This window comes from Fonsecaea erecta (assembly GCF_001651985.1).
Source record: "Fonsecaea erecta strain CBS 125763 chromosome Unknown Scaff7, whole genome shotgun sequence".
Lineage (NCBI taxonomy): Eukaryota > Fungi > Ascomycota > Eurotiomycetes > Chaetothyriales > Herpotrichiellaceae > Fonsecaea > Fonsecaea erecta.
Genome location: NW_017387250.1, coordinates 835,045 through 860,179, shown reverse-complemented (window position 1 = coordinate 860,179; position 25,135 = coordinate 835,045). Strand labels below are relative to the sequence as shown.

Sequence of the window (25,135 nt, the reverse complement as noted above, 5' to 3'; positions counted from 1 at the left end):
GAAATACCTCTCATTTCACAGCAGAACCCACGTTCGGCATTGGGTGCTATAGAGCAAAAGTCGCCACACAAACGAACAAGAACAACTGGACTCTCGCGAGACCCTGAGCCCTCCAAGGAGTAGGCGAAAGCGCGCCCCCGCGCCCCTATAATACTTGTCGCCAGCATGGTTGGGTTTTCAGCTCCAGACTGCTTCCTGGACCCTGGTCGGGAAGTCTGGAAACAGGTCTTTTCTGCAAGACACGAAGACATGTGCAATACGCCTCAACCTCCGCATCCCGACGGCCACATATATGCAATCTTCAACAAATCCAAGTTCAGCCGGCTAGACTCCGTCCGCGGACCTGCGAAACCTATCGACACTTGGCTCGACCCCAAATATAGTATCGACGACATATTTTACGACCGCATCCGGCCTGCGCTTGTGCTAGCGACACGGTTCATAGAGATGACGTCGGAATTCTTCAACATCCTCTTCTTCGGAGAATTTGTGTATGGGGACGAGATAATAAGATATAATCGTCATGAGCAATTTGAGCTTGGATCCCAAAGGTTCCCAGCTATGATGAATGACCTCTACAATATGCAGTTCTTCACTGGCTATCACGAGGATAGCCGCAAGGACTCGTATGGAACGACTCACTACGGGACATACCCAAACGATTCCACGCCACAAATGGCAACCATCGTTGTGCAGCTCAACACGAAATTCACAACATTCTTTACCCACTACCACTATGACATATTTACAGATGAGGTCAAGAACATGATGAAACTCATTCTAGCCATCACGCTGGTGCACGAACTGGTCCATGTATGGTACAATTTCCGGAGAATGGAAATGGCTCGACTTGGAGACCTTCCTCTGTGCCTCGCCATGAAGAAGGAGCCGTATTTCTTCGGATACGAGAGGTCACCCGAGTTGGGCTTCTCTTGGGAACACTTTGCGTTCAGGGGCATGCCCCAATTGAACTGTTTGGGTGACGGGCCTTATGCACGGGCGAAGGGTCTCATCTTGATGCCTTTGCTGCAAGGCAGTGACCTGAACGGCGAGGTTGCTGTGGACTCGGCGGTTGTGCGCGCCCTTCTCGACAAACATTGCTGGGATATGTACGAAAGAGTGCTCATAGGGGACCTTGCTCCCGCTTACTGCTCTATCAGAGAGCTGGGCATTTTGGAGAGAATGAGGACGGTTGTCGCGCTGTTGGCATTCAAATCCAAGACTGGTCGCCTGCCTTCTTCGCAGGAGTTACTCCGAGCCAAGGGCGCGCCAGTGCCCTCCCAAGCCAAGCAGCAAGAGTTTGCGAAGGAAGATCTCTCCATCTCACCATCTGCGGAATCAATACTGTCGAAAGATGCCGAGGTCGCCGAGGTGACCATCATGATGGAACAGGGGTGTCATTGCTCATCTCCACCGTCTCCTACGAGGTTCATTGGGGAGTGCATGGACTATGCAGACCAATGGGCATTTTTCTTTAAGAAAGCCATCTCTGATTCTACATACGCGGATGGAAGGGCACACCGCCAGAAGAGGATCAAAAGGCCACAAAGATGATGGGGGTATAGCTGGGAAAGAGAACCATAGAAGGGACGTCGTGGTAAGACGATCAACAAATCTGGGAGTAAAAAAAAAAGGTTTGGTAGGCTTGAGGATGTGTGCCGGATGTTTCAGCCATTTGTGACACTACGAGGACATTTGCGACAGAGGGTTTTGATGGCGGTTTTGGTTGTTGGTCGGCTACTGTTGGTTACTGCGTAAAGGATGGCGTTGGTTGGACAGAGAGTGTGAGCTGCGACGATCGTTTATGGGGTGCACCGACAAGTGACATCTGAATGGAATATTAAAGAATAGTTCTGAACGTTGAATTCGATCATTGACAAAGAATGAATGCCTGATTCAAAGAACATGTCCGCAATTCCCTTCTTTGACCTTAATGTGTGTTGTGTGTAATATTGTCTCCAGCCCAACACACCCTACCTACTGTACAGTACCTACGTTCGACCCTTAATGGGAAAAACCTCCCGCCGCTTGTACCAGCGGGATTTCTCGCCTCTTTTAATTGGCAGCCTGGCGCCCCAAAGTCAAGAGCGTCAACGCCTCGCATCCCCTGGACAGCAGCTGCATTGCATCTCGTCTACTATACCTCCGTCAGCTTGAAATGACACGTTATTCTCAGGGCGGTTGCGTTGTTTTCTCTCTCTCTCTCTCCCCCACCCAATATGTATGTAGCACCGGGCCACGTACGGACACAATTGCTGATTGATTGAAAAGTGGCTGGCTGGCTGGATATTGCTCAAAAGCATGAGACTGAGACTAGCCGTGTGGGAAGGAAAGAAGGGAGAAGCGGTGAAGATATGCTTCCACGTCGTCCTCGTCCTGGATAGCAGTGATGACTGGATTCCTGGCAGAGATTTCACCATGGTGTCAGGTCGACCACGGACGGACGAGTAAAGAACACAGGCGCAAGAGGAAACGAAATGAAAGGATCACACTTGGTGTGCTGTGCTGTGCTGCACCAGACCCATGAATGGACACACAAAAACCCAACCCTCCCTCCCGCAATGTTGGCACTACTGTAAATGCCTGCAGGATTCCTCAAACGAGGCATTGCCCACCCCTTTCCCCAGCGCGCCGTCGTGTTGCTACTAGCTCCTTAGACCGCATCGGGTAGTTGCTCAAATATATGACGGGCAAAAGAGGGACGGACGCCTCGAAGATCACACGGTCCAAAACCAAAAGGACCCCGTGTTTCGATGGCGAGGTCCTGCGACTTTGCTGGGATTACTAAAATACAGCAGCAGTTGATCTACCGATGGCGGCGGCGGTTACGGGGTGGGTAGGTGGACGGGTGGATGGATGGAGTTGCCATTTATGCCATATATGCGATATATATCCCAATCCAGAACCTCTTGAGTGAGTGAGTGGGTTGGTTGGTATCTCTCTCTCCCTCTCGCATTCAAAACATACGACACTGCTTTCCGTTCACCCATTGAAACAACAGGTCCCGGTATTGGAGGGTGGGTGCACCGCCTATCTCTTCTTTTGAAAACGAAAGCAGCGGACAACGGAAGAGAAGCAGACAAACACAGCACCAATGTCGCAGCAATACCCGTACGGCCAGCCGTCGCCATACTCCCCACCCGCGGGCCAATATACACCGCAGCCACAGCCACAGCTCTACCCACCAGTTCAAGGAGCAGGGAGAGGAAGCAGACCATCAAGCCCTTACCAACAGCTCGAACCCGCGCTGGCAGCGCAGGGCTGGGCTGGACCGGGCTATGCACAACAGCCACAGGGATATTCGTCCCAAGGATATCCTCCACCACAATACTCCCCGCCACCGGGCTACCCTTCCCCCCAGGGATATGCAACTCAAGGGTACCCTCCCCCGAACCAGGGCTACCAATATGCCCCTCCCATGCCTCAGCCACCACCACCACAACAACAACAAGGAAGCGGCGGCGGACCCTACACGCTGCTCTTCCAACCGACGTCGCAGAAACACACCTCCTCCCTGACGCCAGTGGGGTCTAACACGCCGACGTACATCGCCACGTACAGCCGGCCGCTGGTGTACTCGTCGGAGCCGGACATCAGAGTGGTGGCGACGGCGTCGGGGGCCCAGCTGGCCACGGTCAACTGGCACACGTGGTCGAGCAAGATCGACCTGGCCTTCTCGAGCACGGGGGCGCAGATCACGTACAAGGACAGCTTCGAGCCCGTGGGGTCCAGTGCCGCCGCCGCAACCACCACCCTCGGCCGGCTGTTCTGGACCCTCACCCACGGCACCGACAAGCAGGCCGACCTCAAGTGCGCCGACCGCACCGGCGCCACTGTCTGCACGGTGGTACTGCACGACAAGTTGCGCAGCGGCCGGATCGAGATCTGGCGGCCCGGGCTGGACAAGGATCTCTTCGACCAGGTCGTCGTCAGCGCCCTTGCCGAGATCGAGGACTGGAGGAGGAAGGTTGAGAGTCAGAAGACGAATAATCCCGCGGTCATGGCTGGGACCATGGCGGCGATCACAAGTGCCAATAACTGAGAGAGAAAGAGAGAGTGGGAGATGGAGAGACGGGAAGATAGGGGAATAAAGGGACGATAGTGACATGGATAGGAGTGGTGGGAGTTTTATTGGCTGTTGATTCGCCATTTTGTTTCTCCTTCGAAAACGGCCATGTGAAATGCGGTCCTCACCTGTAGTCGACCGTCGGCGTCGCTTGAATAGCGCAGAAGTTGCACGGTCACAAGATTTTTTCCGCCTATCAAGTTCCGGCCACAGAAAACCTTCGTTTGACCAATATATGTTCTTTTGGGCAATTCTTCATCTCCCCTGTGACCTCGTTCACGGAGACCCGGGTATCCAATGGCCATTACTCTCACGCCCGCATTGCGTCGCTTGCTTCTTCACTTCTTCACCACCGCACCGACCTCTTCGTCCTCCTTCAGAATATCCGGCACAGGTCCGACCGGCGTGATTCCAAACGGGTTTATCTGCTTGTGGCTCTTGGTATAATGCTTCTTGATATGTTCAAACTGTGTCGTCTCGCCAAACGCCGGGATGGTCCAGTACAAATGCCTCAACCACCGGTGGAGGTGCGGGTACCCACTCCGGATGTCCTTGAGGTTGCACTTGAAATGCTGCACATAGACCGGGTCAAAGCGAACGATCGTGGTGTACAGCCGCACGTCGGCCTCGGTGAGCTGCGAGCCGAAATAGAACGGTCCCTTAGACGAGGATTCGGCGAGGATGGATTCGGTGCGGTCGAGCGACTTGAAGAGTTGGACGACGTTGCGTTCATAGGCTTCCTGGGTGGTGGCGAAGCCGGACTTGTAGACGCCGTTGTTGATGTCGTCGTAGGTCCACTTGTTCACCTCCTCGATCTTGGCCTGGAGGTCGTCCGGGTACAGCACCACGTTTTTGTACTTTTCAGGAAGGAGGTCGTCAAACGCGGTGTAGAGCATGCGGATGATCTCCGCGGACTCGTTGCTCACGATCGTCTGTTTCTTCTTGTCCCAGAGGGTGGGCACCGTGAAGCGACCCTCGTAGTTCGGGTTGGCGGCAAAGTAGAGGTCCCGAAGATGGGTGTATTCCGGGTGTAGGGGGTCTGGGGTGACATTGTCGCCAGCGACCTGCTCGTCGGGTGTGGCGAAGCGCCAGCCTGGGGCAAGACTGTCAGGGCACTTGCCTGTAGACGCTATACCCCCGAGGGCCAACACGTACCTTTCTCGGCCAGGTGCCAGTGCACGCTGGTGTAGGGAATGATCTCTTCCAAACCCTTCAGTTTCCGCACGATGAGTGTCCGGTGTGCTATTTCGTCTCTTGTCAATAACGCGATTCACTTTCACATGCACATGAGAACTCCCATACCCCAAGGACAAGCGTAGCTGACGTATAGATGGTATCTCCCCTTCTCCGCGGGAAATTCAGCGTTCGGATCGCTTGAGATCCAGTTCCGAAACGACGAAACCTGTCTCTTGAACTCGCCCGAGGTGTCGCCCGGCTTCACCCAGTCCGTGATCGTTCCTTTACCCTGTAGCAAGAAGTCTATGTTCAGCCCCAGCTCGAGGTAGTATAATGCGACGATAGAGACAAGAAGAGCGAGGATAGAGGCTGCAAAGAGAGAGCTGCTCCGTACCGATGACATGGTGGATTCCGAATGCGCAGATGGTGCTTGCGGTTTCGACTTCGTGGTCAGGTGGACTAACTGCAGTCGAGCCCGTGCAAGGATATTGGACATGGACCGACTGAGTTGAGTTGGAGCAACCGAATTGGTAGAGGAAGTAAAGGAGCAGCTTTTGTAGTCTGCCCAAAATGTGCAGGTATTCCAATTGGTAACCTGCGGAACGGTCGCCGACGAGGACATATCGATGACACAATGTGGGGAGTTTCCGCGAACCACAAGAGGGGCACCGACCATGAGATCGCAGGATGACTAAACCATGTATCCTGACTAAGGATGCTGTAAGACCACAAGCAACATCTGGCAACGGAGACTTCCTCTTTACGGAAAATCTGTGCTGTGCTCTCTTTCTCAAATACTTCATATTGGCTATGTCGGATCTCTTGTGGTCCGTTTTCTGGATCCATACAAGGTCCACCTTAAATAGTGCCTATGTTTGCCTGCAGTCTTGGTACAGAGGTGAGAGAAACACATATCTATTCGGTGCCACATACCTACCAGGAGCATGGCCAAGATGTCTAGTTGCGCCAATGCTGCCAAACGCCTCTTCATTCTTGCCATCAGAGTCCCACGGGGCCAGAGAAGCGAGTGACCTTCAGCTTCACCTTCGACCTCAGTCTGTCTTGTACTTCACCATGACATAAGGAATCTCAACATCTTCTTCGGTCGTGTCCTCGGCAGTAATCTCGAAGATGATGTTCTTCTGGTGATCTGGGATCGGTTTGCGGCTGATAGTCTCGAGCAACTTGCTCATCTTGAGTGGCAGGCGATCCTTGGTCTTGCTGGGCGGGTAGAAACTGGCGTACAGCAAGCTGACTCCAGAGCTCACCATCGTCACGCTCAGTCCAAGCTTTTCGAAATGTGCCAGAAATTCGGTCAGCGTAATGTCCTCTACCTCAAAGCGATCCCAGAGCTTGTCGATCGTCACTTCGCCGTCCTTGCCTTGGTAGGTGCCCTTGGGACTGGCGATCGGTTCACTGAATCCGAAGAACGGCAATGCAAGATTGACGAAGCCGTTCTTGTACTGTTCGAGATCCGTCTTGCCGTCCACCACCTTGAACAGCTCTAGCACCACCAGTCCCGTAACGAGTGCGGTCGTGGTGGCGATAGCAGGAATGATCTTGCCGGCAATGAACTTCGTCTTGTGACGGTCGGCAATCGGGATGTTGTAGTTCATTGCGCGGAGATTGCTCGCGGCAGTAATGAAGTCAATGTGGTGATTTGTGTCGTCGTCCTTCTCAAACTCCACAACGTTGAGCCGGAAACCAGGCATACTCTTGGGAGTGGGCAACTCGGCCACAATTTTGTCTAACTCTTCGGCGTCATCCGCAAACGTCGGTGCTGGTCCGTTGGGGTCCGGCTCTTTCTCGTCAGTTTGGATCTTCACATTCGCGTCTGGCTTGAATTCGGGTATGATCATGCTGTCTAAAACTTTCACGTAATCTTCATATTTGAGCTGCGGAACCGGAATGCCATAGTTGTAAGCATGGAGGGCTGCCCCGTGAACAACGAATCCCATATGCGTCTCGTCCGAAGGATCAAAATTGAGCGGCGTCGGAGCACGCTTTGGTCCAGACCAAAAGTCGGCGCCACTGGATGTCTTGGAGTCCTTGGGGAAATTGTAGAGCAACTGCGCGATAGCGTTATGGTATTGCTTCTCGAATTGCATCCGAGCCCAAGCAATGCAGTCGTTAAAATCGCTTGGTTTGTCAGTAACCAAGAATTCTTTGAGACTGTCAAGGATCAACTTTTCGTTGCCTTGCTGCTTCAGCGTGGTGTTGATGTAGTCCGGCTGCGACATGTAAAGGTTGACAGTCTCAGGCGGTCCCACAAAGTAGGACTGGAACAAGTCTCGTGCCCAGGCGATAGTGTGCTCGATCTTGTTGGGGAAGCTTCGCAGAGTACACATGGGAAAGGATTGTTCAGGCGGATCTTGCGAGCTGGAGTACGACTCGGTCAGGCGCGGGAGAATGACTTGGGTATTGCCCTTTGTTCCGAGTGTGCCACTCTCCAGAAGTGGCTTCATAAAGAACACGCATCGTCGATCGACATACGTTCGGGCCTCGACGTTGTCCAGAGCATTGGTGACAATGTCAAGTTGGTTCCAGAACGCTTCATTGAAGATGTCTTCGCTGTCCGGCCCGATGCGATCTGTCATGGTCGTGATCTTCCCCTTCAGGTCGGGGTTCATTGCCTGAGCGGCTGCAGCTGCAACCTCGCTCTTTTGCTTTCCAACGTCTTTCGCCCGAAACAAGAATTGGCGGTTGAGGTTGCTCTTTTCGATGGAGTCATTATCGGTGACCGTGATATGACCGTTGGGACCGGTACCCAGGCCAATCATCGCATAGTTCTTCAGCATCTCACATCCAATGGCGCCTGCGCCAACCAGGAAGTTCTTCACGTTGGAGATTTTCTCTTGAAACTCCTTGCCAAAGACCGCGATCTGGCCATCGTATCGTGAGCCCGTGGGCTTGCAAAGTTCCTCGCTCCGGTTCACAGAAGTAGGAAGGGACTCCAGAGAATCAAAATACATCCACTGTACAATTGGTGTGAACTTTCCAGACACGGCCTTTAGCACTTCCTGCGCGGTGAGGCCGCCAAAGAACGCAGCCATGGGACTGAGGTCACCCTGCGCTTGATAGCTCAATTCCGTGATCAATTTCTCATCGACTTCAACCTCTTCAGCGCTCTCCTTTGCCAGCTTCTTCGTGATCTCCAGGACTTCCTTCGCGTCTTCTTCATTATGGGGACGAGGTAAGGTGCCCTTGTTTTCTTTGAAAGCATGGAGAGCTTGAATGCCAACGTGGAGTTTTGCTGGTCGATCAAACTTTGCGAAATCGGATATGAGGAACTCTGGCTTTTTGATCTGTTCTGACAGGGACTGGAATTGTAGGACCTTCGGCATCTTGACCTGGGCGAAAAGACCACCGCCTTCATACTTGCCCAATCCCGAGACGTCACCGATAGAGAAAGAATACGGGCCTTTGACGGTGATCTTCCGAGGAGGGGCTCCATTGAGACCATCCATGCCTCTGACTTCTGCAAACTCAACATAGTCGCCATCTTCCAGTCCGTGTCGTGTCTCATCCAGAGCCGACACCAGACCAGTCTCATCAATATCTGCGATGATGCCGCTGATTGGGTTCTCTCCAGTAACGTCGCCCACGGTGAAGTCCTTCCCAAAGTCGGTGAAGATGTAGCCGAAGAGGCCGAATGTGTCAGCGATCACCAGGTAAATGCCGTTCTGGTGGCAATAGTCGGAGATTGTAAGTTGGTCTTTCAGAGATGTAGTTGTAAGCACGACGACCTGGAATTTTTTGAGTTGGCTCAGGTCATCCGTCAACGCCTTCGCTTTGTGGACAGCGACGGGAGTGTAGGAATTGAGCTCGGCCACGTGTGGCGCAGTCACTTCTGCTCGGGGCTTGCCAACATCTTCAGGACGCAGGAAGAATTGGGAGGAAAGGTCGGCAATGGCAACGGGGTTAGGATCGAATAAGGTCAGAGATTTGACGCCGGCCAGAGCAATGTTCTTTGCAATCTCGACGCCCAAGCCCTTCAGCCCGACGATGAGTACATTCGAAGCGCCCATCCGCTTCATAGCCTCGTGGCCCAGGACGTAGAGTTGTCGGCTGTAGAGAGATTCATCGATTTCGCCATTCTGGAGCTCCGTGATGGCAGCCCCAGGGTTGTCAACTTCCATCACAGAGTCTGTCATGATTTTCTTTTCTGGCCGGGCGAGGTCTTCCGACGAAGCCTTTCTCTTGCTACCGGCCTTTATAGAGTCTGGGAAGTCGGCGTGTGGTGAAATGGTGACAGTGGCCTTGCCTCAAGCAAGACCCAGATATCGGTAGAACTGATCCGAAGAGCGCAAGCAGCTGCTTCAGATAAACGCTTTAGATGGAAGAAGAGGCACGGTGGAGGGAGGGGAGGGAGGCGAAATGAGTGACAAGAGGACAAATTGTTCAAGAGGTTGATTATGAAGAAAAGACAGAATCTGAAGGCGCAGTCAAAAGACAAGGGCGAATGTATGGTTGTTGGTATATTAGTCAAGGCGATTCGCGGGATGCAGTTGGTCCTCTGACGCAGAGAGCAATTGGGTATTGGTAAGGAGGCAGACGCCCAAGACAGTGATGCAATCGCAGGCAATAATAGGCCCCGGGCTTCGCCAGACTTGCTAGCTGACTTGTAGCCTAATAGGCTGCCACTCGGCACACCTGCCACCTATGTATAACTAAAAGTAATACTGAAAGCACCCCACGCTCAGAGTGCCTGCCTCGGTGGCTTGGTGGCGGTATTGAGATTGGTCACCGCCGCCTCCACAAGAAGAGCTTCCGCACCGCTGTGTAAGATTTCCTCAAGTTGTTCCATTCTGCAGCAAAGAATTAACTGGAGGATCGGATTTCGACGCGTCCTTTCTCTGCCCGACGCGTGTCATTCACGGTTCAGCTCCACAAGCCTGCACTCACATTCGCTATGGGCCTCAATCCCTTTCAATGTGTCGCTTCGAGCTGTTCGGGCGGCTAATCCTCAAATTTCAGCGGCAGCACGACTCCCCCGCCTTGTTCGACTTGTATCACGATCCCGCTCCTCGTCCCTGTGTTAGGCCGGCGAAATGCTTCATGAGATCCTCTTGTCCTTATCCGGCCTCCAGTCACCAATCTGGACGCAGGGGCGCTCCGCAGCAGGAGCCGGCGACGAAAAGACATTCGATCAATATGTCTCACCCCCAGAACGAGCGATGCTAGCGACCCTAGCTCATTTGCACGATTTACACGGCCAGATCAAGGGAGCAACATCACGGCTGTCCACCACGCACCGGTCGATGGTCTGTCGAGCAGTCAGTTCCTCAATAGCAGACGTCCATTTGGGTAAATATGTGGATAAGATCATAGAGGTGGAGTCACGCATACTACAAAAGGACGCCGCTTATGTTGGAGCCTATGAAGTCGTCCCTTTGAGTACCCTCGTGGCTGAGTTTGCGCCATGGACGAGACGATTGGAGTGGCTATGGTCGGTCGTCCTGCAACTGGACCCCCAATCCAAGCAGAATATGAAGAGCCGTCCACCTTCTGGAGCCAGCATTCTGGATTGGCTCGAGAACGAGACACATACTGGATACTCTGATATTGAAGACATGGCCATTGCGCTCTTGACCGTTGCCCAGAAAGCGTGGATGAGAGCTGCGTCGCTATGGGTGCTTTATGGGAGATTGCCAACCTCTGGGGCCGAGGATTTCTGCGTCAGACCCAATCCAAAGCCATCATCGGTGATGGATTCATTCCTGATCGACCATACATTGACGCCGAAATTCTTGAATCCCGGAACAAGCAGTGCTTTACTCTCCGCTGGCTGTGCTTTGAGCCAATTATATTCGCAAACAGCGTCATTTGGACCATTACTGAACGTGTCAAGTGATGCATCCTTGTCTTTGCTCCCAACACATTTGGCATTGCTCGAGTCTTTACACTACCCGTTGAATCCATCGCTGCTGGAGAGCACAATATCTTCCATCAACCAGTCTATATCCGAACATGCTCTATCTCAAATCCTGCCTCGACCACTTGTTATGCAGCTGCTGCAAGTCGTCTTGCGCTACATGCTCCTCAATCAAGGTGAATTCGCGGTGTCGTTGATTAAGCACGCAGACGATCGGATAGCCAACCATCGACAAACACTCAACACTGTTCGACCAGTCAGGAAGATTGGAAGACTCGATGAACTTGCAATCAAGGAGGCAGAGCTGAAGAGCGTACTGAATAAGACCTTGGCAGAATTGTCAGCTTTACAGGCCGACGACGACATTGAAGACGACACTCTCAACCTAGCGAAGAAATTACTGTCTCTTCGGGCTGTCGATGAGAGAAACGAGCTTGGTCGAGGTCTGGTGTCGACGCTGCTCCCTACACCGACCCTTCTGTACTTGACAATCCCCACGTCCTCACCATTGCATATTTTCCTGTCTTCGAGCGATGTGCAAAGTTATGCATTCATCAACGCATATCTGATCTCTATCCATAGAGCAGGGCTGCACCTTTCTTCCCTCTGGAAGCTGTCATCGCATCGCAGGTGCTACCCTTCTCCAATGGGACCTCCTACGAGCGCTTCACGGTCTGGACGAGAAAGACTGGCAGCTCGGCGAGCTCGAGACGCTCGGAGATCGACAAGAACCAGGGCATATTGGACAACTGCCAGCAGATCTCTGTTTATGATCAATGAGCTCCAGGCATTTCTGCAGGGCGAGGTGATTCAGAGCAGTTGGATGCACTTTTCAAAATGGTTGGACGGCAACGATGGACTGTATCCGCTATCAGCAAGGTCATCCAGGCCTGGCACAGCCTCATCATCCGCACAGACAGGGATGGCGGAATTGTCGAGCGATGGGGCGACGACGATACCAACAGATCCTCGGACCATGGCAGAAGCCCATCGCAGATATTTGCACGCCCTACACACGGCCTTGTTCCTCACGAATGTTGCGTTTGTCGCCACATTGAAAGAACTACTGAATCAGGTGGACCACTTCATCGCTCTTTTCTCCCGTCTGCAGACAGTGTGGGAAGGGCTTGACCTACAAGAGGATGAAGGCGTGCTTGACGCTTTCTCTAACTATGGACAAGACGAAAGAGATGTTCTCGCCGAGATGGATCGGACGAGAGAATCGATAGAGATTACGCTCTCGGATTTGGTGAAGAAGATTCGAGATATGGAGAAGGAAAAACGGACTGGGGTCGGATTGATGACAGGCAATCTCCAGGACAGCATGGATGGAATGCAATTGAACGGGAACGGCATAAAATTCGTGCCGTGGCAGGCGAGAACGGTGGATCGGTTAGTCATGAAACTCGATGGCCTTGTGATGAAACAGGACGAAGAAAGAGATCACACTGCAAATGGTCTCGTTGACGCTTATGATGAATGAACGAGTGAATGATTGAAGCACGATATATTGTTAGGATTGGTTGCAGATCTCACGACAATATGGCCGTGCCTCTAGTCAATCGGGGGTAACTTGAAATACATTACTATCAAAAAAAACCCTATACGGAATTCCAGTTAGCCACGTTTGTCCCTTGTGTAGTCACCGGACCGCGGTGCAAAGGCATTCTTTGGAAGCAAAAGGCGTGAAAGAGGGTCAGAAAAGCCGTCGACCTCATCCCCTCCCCGGAACGACGTAGCGCGACCAACGCAACTTCATAACGATAGCCACAATTGGTAGGTTACAGTCGCGTTTGGGGGAAAGGTGTCTCCGAGGTGGAGAACTCAGAGAATGGATAGACTTGGTGTCATCATGAAACAGGAATCAAGCAATGCACGGATGCGAGGGGCGTTGATGCAGCGGCTGGATGATTGTGGACGACGTACTTTGCATGGTTTCTACTTTTTTTGGTAGATCGCGGTCTATCGTTCCTGTGAACACGCGATGCGTTAGCACAAAGCAAGGTCAATGAATTGACTAGGGCGAATGAGGCTTGAGACAATGTTTTTACAGATGTGTAAAGTCAGATAATATGGTAAGCTTTGGTAATGCTTTCTTCAAGGGGTATCAGAAGCAGAACTGATTGATAAGAACCTTGGATCATCATAGAAGGTGGGAGGTGAAGAGATGAAGGAAGGAAAAGCACGACGGGCTTACCTCGTGCATTACTTGAGGTATCTTTTCGTCCACGATTGACTGTTCCTGTTGTAGATAAATGTCAGCTTCTCTAAGCTCGATGTCATGCGCAGAATCCACCGGAGCTCTGTTGTGTCTAAGGGGGTCAGATGGTAGTGCATGTTTGAGTTCGAGGCTCATGAGAAATATCGCCGGAACTTGGTGTATGATGAAATTCATCAGGTAACACGGGGCAACGGGAGAACGACATGGGTAAAAGGTAGCAACTCACGTTGGGGTCTTGGCCAAACAGAATGCCACCAAGGCCACCGCCCTGGACGAGGTCTTCATAGACTTCAAGATCTGAACGACACAGAGCTGAAGTTGAAAGACGCTGCAAAAGTCGAAGCGAGCAAAATTGTTTCGGCGTCGGATAAACATCGGGAGCTTGGCATCTTTGGTCCCGTGACAAACTCCGAACGAGGCTAGCTCGCTAGGTCGTAGGGCTGGATAGTTGCGAGGGCTGCAGGTTCATCTTACGCCTCCCGAAAAGGTTCGACAACGGGTTGAAGATGCAGATGAGAAGCACATTTTCCAGATTTGTGGAGGTATATACGATTAGCTCAAACACGGATCTGGTGGATCAGCGTGCGGAAAGCTACTCGTGTCCTCGGGCTCACTAGGCTCACGCTTACCTTTGAATATGATCTCATCAGGTGCCGAATGCCATCTTTGATGAGGAAAATGATCGATCAGGAGTGCGCAATAACATAGTCAACGACATTGACGACGACCACCTAGAATCACTCTATGTTATTATGGCAAGCGACGAGGTTGATCGCCGGCCTGCGCTGGCTGTCATAGTTGGCGGGCTGCCTCGGACTGGCACTACATCCATGACCAAAGCTCTCGAAATTCTTCTAAAAGGTCCAGTTTTCGATGGGGGTGCGGCTTCGTATCTTGATGACGCCGATATGCAACGACGAATGCTGGAGCTCGCGCGACACTGTCCCATGAAAACTCTGGTCGATCGCACCTTTGTACAGTATCGTCTCGCCGAATTAACTGAAGGCTGTGTGGCAAGCTCCGATCAACCTGGTTGTTACTTCCTCGAGGAGCTGTTACACCTGTACCCGGAGGCCAAAGTCATATGCACTGTTCGAGACCGAGAGTCGTGGTGGGCCAGCTATTCAGCACTTTGGCAGAGTATCCATGACCTATCTCCTTGGTCGTGGCTCTCTCCCAGCCTGAGGCGCTTTTGCATCTTCTCTCATGAGTTCTGGAAGCGTGTCCCGCAAGCTGTGGGCATACCTCCGTGTGAGCCATGGCCTATGGTTAACCAGGAGGGACTTTATGAAGCGCATGCTGAGTATGTTCGGCGCGTGGTGCCACCGCACCAGCTCTTCCTCTTCAACGTCCGGGATGGATGGGAGCCATTATGCAAGATTCTCAACGTGGATATTCCGATTGAGCCTTTTCCGCACATGTTCCCAAGGTCCTGGCTGAAGAATGGAAATATTGCTTTGATTGCGCAACTGAAGAGACGTTTGGCAATCTTGGTGGGTTCGTTGGGACTGTTGGCTGCAATCACAGGTTATGCTGGCAATAAATACCTACAAACAATGGGTTAAATTGGGGAAAGACCGAGGACAGTCAGTGTTAATGTCTTCGTGAATGGATAGCTGGAGCAGAAATGTCCACGGGCGAGTTCTCACCAGTCTTGGTAGAGAAAGACAGCCGTACATGCTCACCAACGATGAGGACGGGTAATCCACGAATATACTGAGCACTTCATTCACATGTAATAACTAAATCACACGTAACCAAATCTGTCGGTGGTCATCTCCCCGCAAAATAGAGCGGAGTATTGAATCGCGCATCACATTTTTGCGATCCTTGGCGAGTGCAATGATTGCGACTGGCTGCTCGTAAATGTTTTCCTCAGTTTGAACCCATGTCCAGGCCTTTCCTGGGACGTCCACTCATCCTGACCAACATTGCGATGTCATGAGCGACAGACGAAGAATAAATGGGCCTGCAGGCACGACCAGCCCTCCTGTGTTTGCGCCTCATCCACAGGCTGCGCCCGTACCGCGACAACGATTGAGAAAACCAAATGAACTGCGCAAGATATGTCCGTCGTCCGTCTCCCTCTACCACTGGTATATACTGATTGAGAGCAGTTTTACAGACAGGGATAGTGCCCTCGGCCAATGGGTCAGCGTATTTTGAACTCGAAAGTCCTCCGCAGCCGAGACACTCTCTTGTCCCTACATCCTCCACCATAAAGTTGTCATGCTCTGTACATGGGCCAAAGCCACTGCCCAGAACCGCGTCATTCTCACCCAATGCGCAACTGACCGCATCAGTCAAGTTTGCTCCATTTGCAACCCGTGTCCGGCAAGGCTACGTTCCTAATCAGACCGAAAAGGACCTGGGATTACACCTGGAAAATGCCTTGAAAGGCGTTCTATTGCCAGATAGATGGCCGAAGAGTGCTGTCGACGTCGCAGTAACAGTCCTCGAGGGAGAAGATGACCAAGAGGAGGGGGATCGGTTTGCGGGGCTCGGGCTCCTCAACCTGCTGGCGGCCGCAATCAATGTGGCTATGGCAGCGCTTGCCGATGCGAAGATCGACTGTTTGGATCTGTTGGCCGCAGGCGTCGGTGCTGTTGTTCCTGGACCCAACTCAAAGTCTTTACGAGTACTAGATCCTGCGGCTTTGGAACACGATGAGATACAGGCGAGCTGTGTGGTGGGCTACTTGTCGTCGAGGGATGAGATTGTCGAAGTGTGGTCGAGTGGTTCTATATCAACCCAAGACGCTAATGCATCCGTTGGATTCGACGATTTGGTTGATGCTGCCGTGGCTGCTGCACGAGGGGCCCAGACTGTTCTAAAGGAGGCCTTGCTGGAGTCTGTGACAAGAAATCGGAACGCACTCAAAAATGCAACTCAGGGAGAATTGAATGACGTTGAAATGGAAACATGAATGAGCTTGAAATCCTGGTAAAGGAAACGAGACGTATTGAATCACGGAAATACACTGTTCTCTGACTACAGCTGCGGCCAACCGCTGAGTCGACCTTGGACCAAACCCAACCGGACCTGGATCACCTTCAACTCACTTTGACCTCACCTCATCTCGATGTTCTTCGGATATACCTAACTCCTCATCTCTTTTCACTTGTTGCGGGCTCCTGGCTACTTGTTTTAAGTCAATGCCCTGGCTCTTCATTCTTCCCACTTCCCACTTCCAACTCCATCACTCCTAACTCAACAATCTTCTCTCCTCCACAACTCTGAGCCCAAGAACAGTCCACCGTCATGGCCCCGTTCCAAGCCGATGACAACGTCCTCTTTATGTACCACTGTCTCAACAGCGCTTCTGGAAAGGTACATATAGTGGTGGTAGCAATGCCCTTGAGCCTCCACTGACATCGAGTAGATTGACTGGAATGCTGTGGCCGTTGCGACAGGGTCGACCAGAGGGGCTGTGGAAATTCGCTGGCGGCGGCTCAAGAAAAAGATCGAGGAAAACGCAAACACTACACAAACTACTACGCCAACACCAGCCCAACCTCCCCAAGGACGGAAGGCCAGCCAGGGGAAGAAGCAGAAAACCGGAGGTGTCAAACGTAAGATTCAAGACGTCGACAATGATGATGGTGATGATCAAGACGACGCAGACGTTGCTGGGCCTCCTCAAGTTGACGGCCAGGTTGATATCAAACCATTCTCTGTTCGACTTCGAACTCGCGGGAAGCAAGTGAACTATGAGCCTAACGCTTGCGGGGTCGAAGACGAGGACTCCAGTGCTATTACATCTTCAGGGGATGATGATGATTATGTCGTCGGCGCCGAAGCGATCAAGGGAGCAAAGCGTCACAAAAAGGCGCAGCCATTGCCCGTGAAAGTCCAGCCCCGTCCAGGGAATGCCGAGGGCAGACGACTGAACATTCGCAATCTTCCTTGTGGGATCACTGAGCGTGATCTCAGAAAGTTCTTCACGGGATTTGACGTGTATGTATCTTTCACGCACTTTTCCCATCGAGAAGCTAATTCATCTCACAGCGAATCTGTTACCCTCTTTCCCCAATGGAGTGACACGCGTGTGGCCGGTCATGCTTCTCTTGATCTCAAGTCGTCTGAAGATGCGGAAGAAGCAGTTCGAGCTCTATCACACACACCGATTCGTGGACAACAGGTCATAATGCAAGTCGCCAGAAACCATAATCAGACTGTCATGAGCAAGCCAGCAAATGTACTTCCTCAACACCAGATGTGCACCAAGAAAGGCGCGGCACATATGAAGGGGAATGATGTCCAAGAAAAGCTCCTTGCGGTATCCGAAGAAAAGGTTAGGTGGTCTGGCATGGATCCTGCGGATATCCCTCTTCCAAGCATTGAATACTCTCCACCAACTTCTCCGTTGAGTGACGTCTTCACAACCGAAGAGGAAGCTGTTGTTGCTGAAGAGAGCAGAATCACTTTGGAGAGCCTAAAACCTGGCATGGTTATCACGCTGCCCCCCAGAAGCCAACCCCAGATTTTGAACGGCACCGCTGACTGCAGGACGCCCAAGCAAGGTCTGCTGTCTTCTCTGATCTCAATTACGTCGTCCCCATCTGCGATGACCCTGTCCACAACTACACGCTCTGTCGGCAAGTTGCACCACCAGAGCTTAGCTGACAACGTCGAGATCCGACCCGAAGATAGTGTCTCCAACATCGCTCTTCGCGCAGAACAAGATTCTGTCTCCCAGGCAGCTACCCCCACAGGTAAGTTTTGAGTTATCAGTCTCCCTTCTTCTGCCTCTTTACCCGTCAGTGTGACTGACTCTTTCTTCTCGAGCAGGGATCATGGCAAACACGGTGCAGTTCTTAAAGAATCTGGTGACTACTCAAAAGTAGTTCTCCGTGCAATTGGAAGAGATGAGATCTTGACTCAGGAGAGTGCCACCTGCAGGTACATTACATGGTCCGTGAAGACGGCATTGCTTTTGATTTCAAGCAAACAGATTCAAGAGTGGGCGGTGGGTGCCACCGTGATGTTCCATGCTGCTCACTGAGCTTTAAAAGTGCTTCAACACTGAACATTGGCATGTTGAGAGCTTTGAGACACAACGTTGGCGGAACTTTGAACTTGAAGACGACAGCGCGAAGGAAGAAAACACAACTGCTTCTCTCACAACAGTGCTGGAGCCGTCGGCGCTTGAGCTGGGACTCGGGATGGACCGCTGCATCGAGTCAGCGCTACGAGCACATGTGCTCAAGACATTCACAAGACGCTGAAGCATTCGACTCGATAATTTTTTGATAGCTGTCGAATCGGAATTGGATCTATGACTATGACTGCTTTGTTCCATTTTGTCTAACTTCTCGTTGGTACTCCGCTCCTCTTACCAGCTATGCCCTGTTGTTGTTGCTGCTGCTCGGCTGCTCAGCTCTTCACCCTGTGGTGGGTGCTCTGAGATTGCAGGACTCACAGCACTTCGAAGCGTCATGTCCCATATCCATGTCCATGTCTCGTGCACTTCGGAAGCTCTTGAGGGACCAACTGTTTCTTCCTGCTGTGGGTTGTATCGATCGATCGGAGTAATATCCATAGTCGATCATCACCTGGAAAACACTCAACCAGCCCCCAGCCAGCCCGGTGCGCGGACAAGTAAACAAAAATCAACCAACCGACTGACTGACCATATCATATCATATCAGCCACACGGTTCGAACCGTGCCTGTCTGTCCAGTGCAACCTGTCCCTTTTGTGTGCCTGCTCGCTCATGCATAGACAAAGATAGCAATCTGGATGCCACGCGCATTCTTCTCTCGACGCTCGTCGTCGTCATTCAGTGGACACGCATGCATGCATGGGATGGATGGATGAATGCCTGAACCCACGCACGCCCCATTGCATCCGCCCGTGCTGTTTTTTCTCCGTTTTCCTTTTCCTTCTTTTTTCTTTCGTTTTCTTTTCTCCTAACCCGAGAATGTGTCTTTTTTTTTGGTCGTCGAAATTCTTCGTCTTCGACGGAGGGGGAAGGAAGATATCTCATCCTGGATTTGGAAGACGCTCCTTCGTTCTTCGATCCTTGGAGATTTTGCTTCTCTGAATGAAGGACATGTGGGGTCCTGTGTGTGCGTGCGCCTTATGTACATGCATGCAGGTACTCCCGTCCTGTGAGAGTGCCTGTCTCCAATGGGGCTGGATGTTGGATGTTGGATGCTGTGTGCTGTGTGCTGTGTAGCTGTCTGGCTGAGGGGGACGTCTCAAGCCATCATCAAATGTCCCTGGCGGACGGTATATCAGAAGCTGGGTTCCTGTTTTCAGTCGCCCTGCACGGCAATCCACTCGCTGCACGGGCAGAGGACGTCGCCGTAGATGGTGCACAGCTTGCTGCACCAGCAGAAATCCCAGCAGACGCAGATGCGCGCGGTGACGTAGTCCTCCACGCTCATGAAGCCTTGGTAGTACCGGTATTGACCCACGGAGACACCCTCAAGGCGCGCAGCGCTACACTCGCGGTGGACTTCGCGGCGCAGGGTCTCTTCGACGTCGGACCGGACGTGGCCGAGCGAGGCGGCGTGCGCGGCACAGCGTTCGGCGTGCTTGAGCGCATGAGAGCGCACGGGGAGAGCGTCCAGGTCGGCTTGGGAGTAGTTCTTCGCGGGGTATGTTGGGTCTGGGACAAAGTTGGTGTGCGTGAACTCGTCATTGGGGTGGAGCGGGTCGCCCATGGTGAAGGAGACCGGCTCTCCGAGGGTCGAGCTGCGGCTGGCGCGCACGTGAAGGTAGTCGGCTTCATAGGACTCGAATTGGCCGGGGTAGCGAGTCAATCCGGTGGTGAGGCGCTTGCGCTTGAGGGCGAGGGCTGCGTCGGAGTCGTAGTCATCGACATCGGTGATCGCGGTGCCGGCGCTGTTGCGGCTTCGGTCATCGCAGGAGAAAGTGGAGGGAGTGTCTTCAGAGATGGAGCCACACAAGGAGACGGCACGGCTGCTGCTGTTGACGTCTTGATCGACGAGCTTCTCTGACACACGGATCTTCTTGGTGGAGAGGAGATGGATGTTGTTGTCGTAGTCTGGAGATTTGGGTTAGTGACAGGAGGAACGTGTCATGAATGAAAAGGGAGAAAAAGGGGTGTCCAGGGCATACTGACCATCGGTTTGCGGCTGATTGCCAGTGGTGTTCGTTACGAACGAGTCGCTGGCATTCCGCTTCTTGACTGTAGAGTCCGTGAGTATTTCAAGATGAGAGAGAACATGGCATGTCGGAGACTACTCACCTTTCTTCCGAATGGCCAATGGGCGAGGAGCCAGAATTGGTGGGACATATGGATCGGTGATGGTACCATCGGCATTGTAGTATGAGTCCGGAACAGAAGGGTCTCGAAGCTCGACCTTAACCTTGTTCTTCCGAGACTTGGGCTGGAGAATAGGCTTTTCACCGTTGTTGTCCTGGTCTCCAGTCTTGCTGGGTTGTTTTGACAAGTTCTCGGGGACTTTGACTTCGTAGTCGGCGAGAGTCTCTTTGTCTGGTCTCCAAAGCTGAGGCCAGTCCTCCAGACCTTCTCGTCGAGAGGCAAAGCCATCTTCATCGACCACGGGAACGTGATCGGGGGTTGGTCCCTCTCTGGCCACACTACCGCCAAAGAACAACTCACTGGCCTTTTCTTTCTCCAGCGCGTCCTGTAAGTCAATGTGACGATATCCTTCGAGGCCGGCGCCAAGGGCGGCGAAGTGATTGTCGATGATGTCTGGTTGCAGTCGATTAGCAAAGCATAGGACACAGAGATTGGTGGGAGATGATATACCTTTGGTTGTCACATTCACGCCAGCCTGGGCGAATGCGAACTGGGCGAGCTCGGGACTTTCAAGGATGAAACCTTCCTCCGAGGGACCGGCTGGCGTGGGTTGAACACGATTGGACTCCAATGGAGTGATAGCTTTGCAGATCATGGTTAGAAACTCCAATGCAGTGGGATGGTATGAGACTACCTGGTGCAGCCTCGTGTGCATTGAGCGTTGACTTCAATGACTCATTGGACATCATCGCCATGAGACCGGCATCCGCGAACATGTACTCGAAATATGGTGGCTGAGGAAGAGGAGGGAGGGGTTTGTTCAGAAGATATTCCTCGTCGCTCATTGCTTGGAGCCCCAGGACGTCGGTAGACATGCGAGAAGAACGTTTACTCTTGCTGCCACTCCGGGAGCTGAAGCTGAGCTTCTTGTACCAGGACTTGCTGGGACGTTCAGGAAGAGTGATTTGGTTCAATGAAGTCTCCATGGTTTCCACAGTTTTCTTCTCGGGATCAGGCAAGCCAATGGAAGGCGTACTGAAGACGGGCATCTCGCATTGAAGGACGCAATTGAGAGGGATTGGGTTGATGGAGATATTAATGGCACCGTCGTCCTTTCAATATCACAATGGATAGAGATAGAGGAACACGCAGGACAGGTCTCAAGAGAGATAGCGGTTGTAGGGAAGGTGAGGAAAATGAAAACGGTGACATTGAAGAGATTTCAGATTCATCAGTGGGAGTATTCACCTCACCGTCCCAAAGTGGAAGGATTTCGTCCCAGCCGCCCATATTCCTTCACTGTCACTGTCCCAATGGGTGATGAATGGACGGCTATTCATGGAGTGAATCGGGGGTGCGGTTCAAAACAACAATAGGAATCTCCCTCGAGGCTGGGGTCTTTCGAAGTGCGGCAGAAAATCTCAACCATCCATGATATCCTCACTTTGTGCCATTTCGCAGCAAATCCTGCTCAAAGGGATCTCACCTGTATCGTCCCACAGCGACGGTGTTATCTGAATGTCATCGGCAATCCTGGACTCACCGTGCGCCGTTTGGGGTGATGTAAACAACAGAAGCAGGTGGTGAGCGTCTGCAGTCGACGGGAATCATCAGCCACTCTCTGCATATGTTTTCGTTCACAATGTTGAAAGCGTCAAGAGTATTCTGTAGCAACATCGTGCTCTTGTGAGGTTACGTGCAACATCTCCTATCCTGTCCTGTTCTCTTCCCGGAGGAGGATTGGAGAGGTCCAGACAAAGTTGTGGAGCCAAGGAGGTTCGGATGGGTTGCGTTCCGACATGAACTTGCATGGGAGGTTCAGTTTTCACCATACTGTGGGATGGGATTTCTGGCAGACTGCGTTTCAGCATTCTCAGTAGAAGGGAGTTAGGGGGTTGATGGATCTGAGGCGCGCATACAAGCTGTCGATCTGGCGGCGAGGCGACGAGATGGTGCCGCGCGGAAAAAGCCAAGCCAGGTTTATCCGACAGGGATTCGTCAACTTCTGGGCTCAGCCAGGGGCATATGCTGTTTCTCATTTTCTCATTTTTTCAATAAAAACCCAGTCGAGGGCATCTGAGATACTACCTCCCCCTTTCTCATTGTAACGAGTCGTCTATGGCAAACGTGACCTAATTCGTATTTCCTCCACCAATTCACCCCGAAACCCGCCTCGACTTGGACAGCTGGCTCAAGTCAGACTGCGCCCCCAATCGCGAATTCCCGATCCAGTGTCTTTCAGTCAGATCACTCTCCCCTGGAGTTGTCTTTTCATCCACACGGTCCAAAAAGCCACGGACACAGAGACGATATACTCCACGAAACTCTGCCTTTCCGCAGCATCACCTCTACTCGTGCCTCCCTCGCACGCCTAGCCCGGAGATGTCAGCTGAGCGGTAGCACCATTTCTCGCAGTTCCTCCTACAATATGGCCAGATTTTGGGCGACATGCGCCCTGCTTGCCATTATCTCCTCAGCATGGGCGGACAAAACCGCAGCTGATTACTTTGTGCATTCGCTGCCAGGACAGCCAGATGGCCCCCTCCTGAAGATGCACGCAGGGTACGGAGCCCCAACCCGTCGAGAAAAAACACAGACATTGATGTATGCAGACATATTGAGATTAACCCTGAACATAACGGACACATGTTTTTCTGGCACTATCAGAACCGACACATTGCCGACCGAGCACGAACCGTCATCTGGCTCAATGGTGGACCGGGATGCAGCTCGATGGATGGGGCAATGATGGAGTTAGGCCCTTATCGAGTAAGAGAGGGAGGAAAACTGGTTTATAACGAGGGGTCCTGGGACCAATTCGCAAACGTATTATTCGTCGACAACCCTGTCGGGACCGGCTTCAGCTATGTGAACACTGACAGCTACCTCCATGAACTGCAAGAAATGGCCGACCAATTTCTTGTGTTTATGGAAAAGTGGTTTGCGCTATTCCCACAATACGAAAATGACGACCTCTACTTCGCAGGCGAATCATACGCCGGGCAATACATTCCTTATATCACAAGGGCTGTTTTGGACCGCAACGCGAAAGTGAAGAATCAGGGGAAGGGAACCTGGAACCTGAAAGGGCTTCTCATTGGGAACGGTTGGATTGCTCCGGCTGAACAATACCTGTCCTATCTCCCATTTGCCTACCAGTCCCATCTCATCCAAGGCGGCACTCCCGAAGCAGCCAAAGTTGAGGCGGCACAGGCATCCTGCCTCGCCGAACTCGGCAAGCCCGGTGCGACGGAAACGGTGGACATCAGTGTGTGTGAGGTCGTTCTATCCACAATCCTAGAGGTGTCGAAGGTGGACAACATGTGTTACAACATGTACGACATCACCCTCAAAGACAAGTGGCCGTCGTGCGGAATGGCCTGGCCTCCGGATTTGGAGACTGTGACGCCTTATCTGCGCCAGGACGATGTACTGGCGGCCCTACACGTGAACCCCGACAAGCGGACTGGATGGGTGGAATGTTCCGGGGCCGTTTCCTCTTCGTTCCGGGCTAGGCACTCGAAACCAAGTATTCAACTGCTCCCGGGAATTCTCGAGGAAGGCGTTCCAGTGCTATTATTCAGTGGCGCGAACGACCTGATCTGCAATCATATCGGAACAGAGGATTTCGTCAACAACATGCAGTGGCTGGGTGGTAAAGGATTTGAGCTGTCTCCCGGTGTCATAGCTCCGAAGCGCGATTGGGAATTCGAAGGGGAACCGGCTGGGATATACCAAGAAGCACGGAACCTCACCTACGTCAAATTCTACAATTCGAGTCACATGGTGCCGTTCGATTACCCCCGACGGACGCGAGATATGCTTGATCGATTCATGGGAGTGGATGTCAGTGGCATTGGTGGGCAGCCTATCGACAGCCTTATTGGTGGTGAAAAGGTGGGCACGGAAACAGAGGTTGAGGCACCAGCCAACAGCACCACCACCACCACCACCACTGCCGAAGAGGAAAGTCAGAAGCTCAAAGACGCCGAACTCAAAGCCTACTATCGCAGCGGCGAGGCGGCTCTGGTGTTTGTGCTCATTGCTGCAGCTTTGTTTGGCTACTGGGTCTGGCGAGGAAGGCGAAAGGCCCGCAGCCAAGGGTACATCAGCGTCCCACTTGCACATGGCTCCATGCGGAAAGGTCGGGGAGATGTGGAAGCAGGGGATTTTGACGAGAGTGAACTGGACGACCTGGAGTCGAGCCGGCGACATGGGAACATGGAAGCCCAGCACTATGATCTGGCGAGCGATAGTGAGGAGGAAGACACAGTGGTTGCCAAGGGACAGCAATCGGCTCCCAAGTAAGGATCTCAAAAAGGGGCATGAAATAGTGGTATTCTTTCTAATGATAGACGTATGGGATTGCCATCCCTTTTGCAGTTTACCTTTGGCGTACCCAACAATGTCAGCAATGGGAATCGTGCCCAGAGGCCTCACTAGCCCACCGTGTATCTGGTGCCTGGCGATCGCAGCCGGAGAGGAAGATCGAAGTATCTGTCCCGATACAGTATAGCGCGGATCGCTAGTGGGATTCGACTAGTCCAAACTGGGACTCTA

At 52.4% G+C, this 25,135-nt stretch overlaps 9 protein-coding genes across 9 annotated transcripts; 6 read left to right on the top strand and 3 right to left on the bottom strand.

The window, feature by feature from the left end:
• Positions 1-165: 165 nt before the first annotated feature.
• AYL99_08164 (hypothetical protein) lies at positions 166-1,554 on the top strand (the record flags this gene model as incomplete). The annotated part of the gene is made up of 1 exon (XM_018839672.1): positions 166-1,554. The coding sequence occupies one exon, from the start codon at positions 166-168 to the stop codon at positions 1,552-1,554; it is 1,389 nt and encodes a 462-aa protein (XP_018690793.1).
• Positions 1,555-3,094: 1,540 nt separating this feature from the next.
• AYL99_08163 (hypothetical protein) lies at positions 3,095-4,042 on the top strand (the record flags this gene model as incomplete). Its single annotated transcript, XM_018839671.1, has 1 exon — positions 3,095-4,042. The coding sequence occupies one exon, from the start codon at positions 3,095-3,097 to the stop codon at positions 4,040-4,042; it is 948 nt and encodes a 315-aa protein (XP_018690792.1).
• Positions 4,043-4,404: 362 nt separating this feature from the next.
• On the bottom strand, positions 4,405-5,645 carry AYL99_08162 (hypothetical protein; the record flags this gene model as incomplete). Its single annotated transcript, XM_018839670.1, has 3 exons — positions 4,405-5,159; positions 5,222-5,308; positions 5,369-5,645. 3 exons carry the CDS (start codon positions 5,643-5,645, stop codon positions 4,405-4,407), a joined length of 1,119 nt encoding a protein of 372 aa, XP_018690791.1.
• A 649-nt stretch (positions 5,646-6,294) lies between these two features.
• On the bottom strand, positions 6,295-9,396 carry AYL99_08161 (hypothetical protein; the record flags this gene model as incomplete). The annotated part of the gene is made up of 1 exon (XM_018839669.1): positions 6,295-9,396. The coding sequence occupies one exon, from the start codon at positions 9,394-9,396 to the stop codon at positions 6,295-6,297; it is 3,102 nt and encodes a 1,033-aa protein (XP_018690790.1).
• Positions 9,397-10,293: 897 nt separating this feature from the next.
• AYL99_08160 (hypothetical protein) lies at positions 10,294-12,600 on the top strand (the record flags this gene model as incomplete). Its single annotated transcript, XM_018839668.1, has 1 exon — positions 10,294-12,600. The coding sequence occupies one exon, from the start codon at positions 10,294-10,296 to the stop codon at positions 12,598-12,600; it is 2,307 nt and encodes a 768-aa protein (XP_018690789.1).
• Positions 12,601-13,844: 1,244 nt separating this feature from the next.
• AYL99_08159 (hypothetical protein) lies at positions 13,845-16,264 on the top strand (the record flags this gene model as incomplete). The annotated part of the gene is made up of 3 exons (XM_018839667.1): positions 13,845-13,880; positions 13,989-14,835; positions 15,642-16,264. 3 exons carry the CDS (start codon positions 13,845-13,847, stop codon positions 16,262-16,264), a joined length of 1,506 nt encoding a protein of 501 aa, XP_018690788.1.
• A 335-nt stretch (positions 16,265-16,599) lies between these two features.
• Positions 16,600-18,566, top strand: AYL99_08158 (hypothetical protein; the record flags this gene model as incomplete). The annotated part of the gene is made up of 5 exons (XM_018839666.1): positions 16,600-16,668; positions 16,721-17,295; positions 17,347-18,053; positions 18,130-18,167; positions 18,354-18,566. The coding sequence occupies 5 exons, from the start codon at positions 16,600-16,602 to the stop codon at positions 18,564-18,566; spliced, it is 1,602 nt and encodes a 533-aa protein (XP_018690787.1).
• Positions 18,567-19,598: 1,032 nt separating this feature from the next.
• AYL99_08157 (hypothetical protein) lies at positions 19,599-21,624 on the bottom strand (the record flags this gene model as incomplete). Its single annotated transcript, XM_018839665.1, has 5 exons — positions 19,599-20,353; positions 20,432-20,497; positions 20,558-21,028; positions 21,086-21,217; positions 21,270-21,624. The coding sequence occupies 5 exons, from the start codon at positions 21,622-21,624 to the stop codon at positions 19,599-19,601; spliced, it is 1,779 nt and encodes a 592-aa protein (XP_018690786.1).
• A 1,379-nt stretch (positions 21,625-23,003) lies between these two features.
• AYL99_08156 (hypothetical protein) lies at positions 23,004-24,883 on the top strand (the record flags this gene model as incomplete). The annotated part of the gene is made up of 2 exons (XM_018839664.1): positions 23,004-23,137; positions 23,188-24,883. 2 exons carry the CDS (start codon positions 23,004-23,006, stop codon positions 24,881-24,883), a joined length of 1,830 nt encoding a protein of 609 aa, XP_018690785.1.
• Positions 24,884-25,135: the final 252 nt, after the last annotated feature.